General features: G+C 37.6%; 1 protein-coding gene across 1 annotated transcript in view; it reads left to right on the top strand.

Moving 5' to 3' along the window:
• Positions 1–452: 452 nt before the first annotated feature.
• LOC122006968 (dihydrolipoyllysine-residue acetyltransferase component 1 of pyruvate dehydrogenase complex, mitochondrial-like) overlaps positions 453–9,144 on the top strand; it is a 51,240-nt gene continuing 42,548 nt past the window's right edge. Inside the window, exons 1-2 of the mRNA XM_042562683.1 lie at positions 453–705; positions 1,257–1,322. Of these exons, the coding sequence (XP_042418617.1) occupies positions 1,294–1,322 (29 nt within the window). The 5' untranslated portion in view covers positions 453–705; positions 1,257–1,293. The remainder of the gene's footprint in view (positions 706–1,256; positions 1,323–9,144) is intronic.

Below are 9,144 nucleotides of genomic sequence, written 5' to 3'. Positions count from 1 at the left end.
AAAATTACACACCCTAAATACTATATACTAATATTTATTTTTTTAAACTTAAACATTATAACATAATTCCTAATTTTTTTAGATAAAATTTAATTGACTTAACACTAAATTTAAAAAAATAATAAAAAAAGGAAATAAAAATGCTGAGCGTCTCGAATTGATTCAAAGCGCTTCGACGTCTCGAATCGATTTGAGACGCCTCAAATCGATTTGAAGCATTTAGCGTTTCATTGTTATATATATTGTTTTTTCTTTTTTTAGTAGGACGCCTCAATCGTACACATACTTTCGTAGAAAAGAGTTGGACAGAATATCATTTTCGTTCATCCTAAATCTTACCCATAATCTTTTAGGATTAACAATTATATTGCATTATTTTTTAAAAAAAAATTAATTTTTTAAAATATTAGATTTTTTATTTTTTAATAAAGGGGAAAGGTGTAACCGTTGACACTCGTGCCCTCGAAATACTCCCAGAAGTCGATTGCAGACCGATATTTGCACTCGGCCGCCGGAATCCTGATGGATTTTGTTGCCCATGGCGAATTCGTCCTCTCTCATTGCCGCTGATCTCTTCTTTTAACAATCATCTAACGGCGGATCTTCTCTGCGTTGAATTCCACTTCGCTCCTCTCCGTTACTCAGGGTCCTCTTCCTCAACACGCCCTTCGCCCTTCGCGTTTCGCCCTTCGCAATCTCATAAAGGTTTTTTTTTTCCTTCCATTTATTCCTCGTTACTGTCCAAATCATGCACCTTTATCTATATTTCCCTCATTGTTAATCGTTTATTGGAGCCTCTTTTGAAGCCTCTTTCTAAGATTTGATCTTCTAGGTTATATATATATCACCAAGCAACCTTGAAATTTATTTTAGCGAACAGTCTTTGTTATGTTGAATAAAAAATTTGGTAGAGTTTTGCATGATGCCAGTTATCTTTTGCCATTTTATCGTCTCAGTCTGGTTCCTTATTCTCATTACTTGTTGGGATCAGCCTGTAAGTTCATAGCAAGCCTGAGGTTCTAAATTTATCATATGGATCTTAGGTAACATTTGTAGAGACTTGCACATTTGATACAGATATTATCATTCAAATCACAATTGTTATTTAATTCATTATTCATTTTTATGCAACCCTATGTTGATACTTAGTAGACTCACATGACCATGCCACAATAACAAATATCACATGTAGAAAACATTTGGGTGCCTGTCTCCTTGTTTTCATTCTCACATGTCCTTTTTATCATTTTTTATAGGTAAAGGAGGTTGTCTCAGGAGATCCTGGGTAAGCTCATGGCGAATTTTCGTTCTGTTCTATTAGGGTAAGTGACACTACACTTACATTAAATTATTTTAATGTAAACAATTACAAGGTTTAATTATTTTTGATAAATATTTAGTTAATGCTAGGAAGGTAGAATGGGTCTATTGGATAAGTCAATGTGTTATTATTATTCCTTTTATATTAGGTGCAAAACCCACTGTTTTTGATACATTGGTACTACAAATTCTTGATTAAATTATCAGTGTTGGTATCTCCTTGAGATATTCCTTTTCCACTCTTTCCTTTCTTGTCACAAATCACTAACTACAACACTCCATCTCATAGTATGCATGATGGTAGGGGTGGAAAACACATGATTCACCAAGAGAAGCTTTGTATTCTAACTATGGAAGTTGTGGAGAGCTCTATATTCCACCTTCACTTGTTTTATACCATCCATCTCAAGTCTACGACACTTCAGCACCAACAAATGCCAGCCAACTTCAATGCCAATCCTCTTTGCTGCACAACTACTCTAGTGTCCCACAACTGAACTCAACCATACACATGACGGATTGAACTTTTACATGGCGATAGTGATATACTACTGACATAAAGATCTTAAACCTTTTCTTATTTTTATGCTGTGAAATCTAACACAAGTGCTGCAAACAATTTATTAGCTACTACATTCAATTGATTGTTTCTTGATCTGATGTCCCATTGCATAGAAGCACCTAGCTTCTTGAAGGTCCTTCGGAACAGAGCAAGTGTTGGATGCTGCATTAGTAAATCTGTCCCATGAGTCATGATGACATGTATGCATGATTTAAAAGAGATATAAGTTGTATGATCTTAAAAAACTGCAGATTTTCAACCACAAACTCACTCAACTTGTGAGTCTAGGATAATGCTGACAATTTCAATATATTGCTCAAATTAATACTTTGTTTATCTTAAATAAACATAGAGTAGTCTATTTGCTAAGTCAAAATTTTCATTGTTATTCCTTTTATTTAGAGTGCAAAAGTCTATATATAGCATAGTTGTAATTCAGGAGGTTATGAATTAAAGTACTATCTTATTCTTTCTTGCTGTGAGATGTGCTGTCTCACTCTCACATTTGTTAGTTATAATGAGTAGATTTATGTGAATAATCAGATAAGACATTTTTTTTATGTTATTTCATTCATAAAGGCCATCTTTAGTCTTGAAGCTGTCTTCCATTCATCTCTGGGCCTTATGCATGTATGATGATATTCACTTTTCAAATCAATTTTTGAAATGATGCAATAACTGGCCAACATATCCAACATACCATCAAGGTTAGGAATTGAAAATTGATATTTAATGGTTATCTTATTGATCGCTGACTGTCAATATACATGCAATATCATCTTTTTTTATGTCAATAATGTAGGAACAACACATGGGCTTAGATTTTCCCAAATGAAACCCCTTAGACAATAGTTTATCCGTTTGTCTTTTCAATTTTGCGTGACCAATTAGATTCATTCAATAGGCCGGTAGATTAGGAAGTTGTGAACCTGACACAAATCAATAGCATTCTCAATTTTACGCATTGGTGGAAGCTTAATGGGTAATTCTTCTAGAATCACATCAGAGAAGTCATTCAATAATATAATGATTTTCAGAGAAATTGAGGAAGCTTTGGTAGTAGATGCTTCTTTGACTTCTTGGATTACAATAGTATATATGGCAGAATTTTCTTTGCTCTCTTGTTGAAAATTTTTCTTGCTCAGGATGGGAAGAGAATTTCTATCATTAGTAGCATTCTTTGCTTTCTCTTGCTTGTATTTCTTCATTTTTGTAGTTTGCATTGGTTTCAATAATACTTTCTTGTCGTTGAACATAAAAATGTATGAGTTCTCCTTGCCACAATGATGCGCATCTTGATCATGCAGCCAAGGGCTCCCAAGAAGTATATGAGTTACTTTTATAGGGATAATATCACACCAAATAGAGGCACTATAACTTTCACAAAAAGAGAAATAAGGCAACATTGTGTTACCCGACCTTATATGGTTGAGGATGTGGTTGCATGGGAACCTTCCATTATAGATGCCGAGACAACATTGATGCAACTTCCTCCATCAATGATAAGCTTATGTGCTTGATGCCACAACATACCAACATTTGAAAAATAGACGTCCGCCGCCAATCTTCACCTTTGATTTTTAGAGTAGTAAGAATACGCTTGACAATAGTTGTTGTCTTCATCTTCTTTCAAATCATCTTCAATATAAACTTCATAGTCAAAAAAAAATTTCATCTCCTTCATCTCTTTGATTTTCTACATCATTATCATGCTCTACTCCAATATGTAAATTCTTTTTAGGACAATTATAAGCCATGTAGATGGGCTGTCGACACTTAAAATATTTGTTGCCCCTGTTCTTTCTTTAACTCGGATGTTTCATAAGTGGTTTAGAGTCACTTTGCCCATTAATGGGTTGGCATATCCTTCTCTTGCTTGCTGGTTGACTTCTGAGATCCCTTTATTCATCGCTGAAACTCCAAACTTTTTACCAAATGGATAACTCAAGTACTCCATATCCAAGGTAACTTGAAAAACTTGTTCTAAAGTGGTTGTCTTCATAATTCTTTTTTGTTTCAGGCATCAATCTAGCTTTAAACCTTGCAACAGTTTATCTCGGATCTTCAACAATTTGACTCCTTGTCTTTAACTCATCAAACTTCTGCATATACTCATCTACATACAAGTTATTTTGCTTTAAACTAATAAGCTGATCACATAATTTATCATAATAAATTATTGACAAATACTTCTACCATAGTTTAGTTTTCATCTCCTGCCATGAGTTGATTGATGGCTGCCCCCAATCTCCTTATGTCTGCTTCAACACTAGTACACCATATTTTTTCTAAACCCACAAGCTTCATTCGAGCAAATCTTACTTTTCGATCATCTATCATGTCATACCAATCAAAATATTCTTCTAGTGCTGCAAGCCTCGGCAAATAAAGTAAGGTTCACCTTCCCTTCAAATTTGGGTATCTCCAACAACATCTTGGTAATTGTTTTGGCTTCAAGAAATCTTCTAGCTCACTTAGACAAAGGTTGCTGCGGTTGAAGTGTTGGAAACCCTTCTTAACAGGTTGTTGTTTGCTTGAGATGTTTCTCCTTGCTTTCCTTGGGCTTATCACTTTTAGATTGAGAAATCATGGCTTCAACACCATTTAGACGTATTTTCTGGCTATCAAGTTGTTCCATCATGTGATTAAGTATCTCATCACGATGAGTATCATTCAACTTTCTTCTAAAGTTTTTCTCAACATAGTAACTTAGGCTTTGATACCAAATATGATGCAACACAAGAAATTAGATTGAATGCTAGAAGCTTTGGGGAGTAAAAATCTGGGATTAAGTGGTAAAGTAATGTAGAGAAATTGTCGAAGCTTAGGTATCACATCTAAGAGTTTACAGGCATCACACCATAGGGAGATTGCATCACACAATCTAAGAGAATTCTCAAAAAACTCGATATCTATTTCATATCCTAGCATTACAGGAATATACATATTTATACTCGTAGATGGACTCAATGAAAATACAAAGGACTTATAAAGACATGTAGCAAACATGAAAGATTCATAAAGATGTTATAATTTTCCAAGCATGGGAAGTTAAAGCATATAAACTTTTAATGAAGTTTGCGTAGACCAATAAGTACTGACGGCTACACTATCTCTTTTTATATTATTGTCCAATCAACTTAAGTTATGAAGTCGAGGTTTGTTTCTGTTATTAATTGCTAGAAACTAAATTTAAGACACAAAAGACTCAAATTATAGAATAAATTATAAGTCTTTATTTTGCAGTTATAGGGTGTTATCGCATAGGGAAATGTATATGGAACTAAAACAAGATTTACACCTGGTATTTGTTAATTTATAAAAAGCTTATGATAAAATCTAAAATTATATGGAGAATTCTAGAAAAGAGATGTGTTAGTATATTGAACTAATTAATGTGATAAAAAGATGATGCACTCACCCTAGGTGACCCAATGTCGTCAATCTCACGGCAAGATACAGGCAGGTAATCAGGGGACGCAACGACCTCCTAGGTGGGTGGGATGTTTTTTTCTCATGGGGAATGAACCCCGCGAGAATCGACCCCTCATCCTAATGTGGCAAATCACCACCCAAGTATTGACTACGCTACTACCCCTGGGGGCAATAATGAACTAATTAATGTAATCACAAGAGTGAATACTCCATGCAGATTAATCGAAGCGTTTCACATAAAGATAGAGTTATATTAAAGATCAATTCTAAGTCTCTATCTTGTTGCATTAATCATAAACGAACTCATTGGATACACCCAAGATACGGTGCCATGATGTTTGTTGTTTTTAGAAGATATTATTTTGGTAGATGAGATACGTGAAGGAGTAAATGTTAAATTTGAATCTTTGTGGAAAACGTTAGAAGTGACAAGTTTTAGGCAAAGACAGAATATATGAAATTTAAGTTTGACAATATTAAACGTAATTAGACGATTGTTAAGATAGGAGATGACAAGTTGTCTGCTAACTAAGAGTTTTAAATATCTACAATCATTGTTGCAAAAGGATGGAAGAATTGAGAGATGTCTTATATAAAATACAAGCAAAATAATTGAAATTGAGGAAACTGCCAAATGTTCTTTGTTATCGTAAGCTACCTCTAAGACTTAAAGAAAAGTTTTACAAAATAATGGTTAGTCCTGCTATGTTATATGGAGTTGAATGTTGAGTTATGATTCAAGCTCATAAGTAGAGATGAGAGTTGCAGAGATGAGGATATTAAGGTGGACATGCTGATATACAAGAATAGATAAGATAAAAAGGGCAGCCTGGTGTACAAATCTCCTGCCATGTAAGTTCTCGGGGAAGATCCATGTACACAGCCTTACCCTGCTTTTTGCAAAAGACTGTTTCCAGGACAAGGATGGATAAGATAAAAATAAAAATATTAAAGAGAAAGTTGGGTTGCACCTAAAAAAGGCAGTTAGGTGTACGAAGCTCCCGCTAATGCGGGGTACCTGAGAAAGGTCTATTGTACCCAACCTTACCCTGTTTTTGTTTTGTTTTGCAAGAGGTTGTTTCCGATACTCGAAATTATGCCATTCAGGTTACATGGTAACAACTTTACCATTGTTCTAAGGTTCCCCTTAAAAGTTGGGGTTGCACCTATTAAGGGAAAATTTTGGGAGACACGTTTAAGATGATACGAACATGTACTTAGACGATTAATAAATACTCCAGGCGATGTGAAACTATGACAAATATGCTCATCAAATGAGAAAAAGGATAGATAAAAAAATAAATTTAGTTAACAATAATAAAATAAAATAAAATTTATTTAATATAAATGATGATATTGTGTAGAGATAGGACCTAATGACGTAGAAGGATCCATATACACCTAGTGGGATAAAACTTTATTGTAGTTGTTGTTGTAGGGTATTACCGTTTATTTTCCTATAACTTTGGCATAGATACAAGTGTGTCCTAAGTTACTTTAGATTAACAATTATGTCTTTTATGAAGTCTTGTAGGACGAAACAATTGAAACTTATCATTTCAGTAAATCACCGAAATTTGATACCACTCGGTACCAAGGCTTGCCATTTTGAGTTGTGTCGTAGTTTCGATCTTTGACTAGAACTAGTATCATGCCAACGCTTTGATGCATGGTGTTGGTAAAAGATTGGAAGTTGAAGGAGGAAGGAGCAAGGTTCTAAAATTCGTTAGACACTAGTCGGGCGCTAGTCTAGTGCCTAGCGCCTAGGCTACCTAGGTGAGGACTAGGCGCCGCTAGACGATTTCCACGGTATCAACATAAATTACATAATTAATCACTTCATCAGTTAATTGTAATAACCCAAAAGGAGATTTAAGAATAAAATCCGCAACTTTGAAAGCTATGTTCATCTTATACACCATTTTTCTGACAATTTTATTGAACCTTCGATATTTAACAAGTAAAAGACCACTTCTCTAACTTCAAATGAATTCATAAATCACTTTGAAATTTATTTTTGTCTCAAGCTCCAATATTATCGGCCAACAAAAACTAACAGAACAAGATGCTTCAATAGAAACATATTTTCTTTTCATTAAGCAAAAAAAAAAAAAAAATGGCAAACTCACATAGAAATGTAAGTATCAAAATTAAAATAAATTACCTTTCAATTTCAATCAATATTGTGACTGTTTGATGAAATAACATTCTAAAGGATGAGACTTTGACCAACCTTCAATTCAATCCCTTCCAAGTCAGTTGAGGAAAGATCAGATAACAAATGTTTCTTCAAATCGATTTCTCTACCCTTTTAACTCTTTGATTTCTCCAAAATGTGAGCTTCTTCATTAGATTTGATTTCTCCAGCTCTAGTACGATGAAGATGAAGTTTGGCCCTAGCCTCGAGCCTCTAGGGCAAGTTAACTGATCCTGTCCGAATCGCCGAACCAAAGGACGCTGGGCACGTGGCGAGCTCCTAGTCGATGACGTAGGCCTCCGAAGCTCCGGCGAACCTGCACAGAAGTCGGGCCGGGAAGGGGTTCCCGGCGGCGACCCTCCGACGCTCAAGTCAGGCAAGCAAATAGTGGAAAAGAGTGGCTCCAGAGATGTTTTCACGCGTACCTCCGGCGAAGTCTGCGACTCTTTATATAGAGTGGTGAAAGAGCTTCTACACGCCCACCGAGGCGTGTACGTGTCCGCAGCCCATACCTCGGTATGTGTTTGTCAGAAAGCTTACCTGACGTCATACTGTGACGTCATACTGCAACAGTCCCATCGTGCCTTCGATGGGACAACAGGACACCCCGTTGTCAGACTAGGAGTATGGCTTAGCCATACGACTTGACGGCTGTCAGCAGATGTTCCGGTCACTATTTACCCACCGCCGGCCAGGACATCCGCCCGGCCGGTTAGAAATCCCTGCGCCGACCGGGCAGCGCGCCCATTACGTCCTACCTTCTCTTAGCCTTCCGCTCGGCCATTGTTTACTATTTCATTGAGCGTCGGAACCCCGATCCCTGTCGGCGCCTTTTACTATCGATGTTTCTTGGCGGACCGATCGGCTGAACTTTTCTCACGAGTCCGGTCGGCTCACCCTTCTTCGACGGACCACCGGCCTTTTGACCTCCTCGTTAGGGGTCCCGGGCTCTTACCACCGGATCACTTGCCTTCCCCTCGAGTCTAGTCGAAGGAGGCGAAGTCCGACTGACTGGACTGCCGATCTGACTGAGCAATGATCACTGCATTAGGCCGCTCGGCCAGGCATAGGTATACTCATCCGTTCGGCGGTATCTTGTCCGTGCCTTGTGTTCTCTTGGAATCCATGTCCGATGCTCTCCCCTACTACCCATCACGTGCGCTGCGCACGGTAAGGGGAGCTCCTTAAATGCGACCAGTATCCTGCTGACACGTGGCGATCGTGCGTTTGTCAGCGTATGGCGGTGGCGTCACTTCCGATGGGACAGCCGCCGTTTGAAATGAACGGCTGGATGATGACCTCATTATCGATGACCTGGATCGGACGGTGTAAATCGATCGCGGCCGCCCTTATAAAGCTCCCGATCCCAGCTCTTCGCCGCATTTCAACCTTATCGTCTTCAGCCATCACTCGGTTCCTTTTTTCCGGCGACCTTGCGCTTCAGCTCTCCGACGACTCTACAGCCTCCTTCGATCGTCTTCTTTGCCCGTAAGGATTCCTTTTCCTTGCTGCCCCTCCTTTTTTTCTCTCTATTAGCTATTTCTTTCATCATCCCGCATTCTTTCCCTGTTTTTACTTCTCCCTCCTTTCATCGCGCGTCCATCCCTAGCCTTATACCACGACACCTCAC

The sequence above is a fragment of the Zingiber officinale genome, chromosome 7B (assembly GCF_018446385.1).
Source record: "Zingiber officinale cultivar Zhangliang chromosome 7B, Zo_v1.1, whole genome shotgun sequence".
Taxonomy (NCBI): Eukaryota; Viridiplantae; Streptophyta; class Magnoliopsida; order Zingiberales; family Zingiberaceae; genus Zingiber; species Zingiber officinale.
The sequence above is the reverse complement of the archived record's forward strand: the minus strand, read 5'-3'. Positions and strand labels throughout refer to the sequence as shown.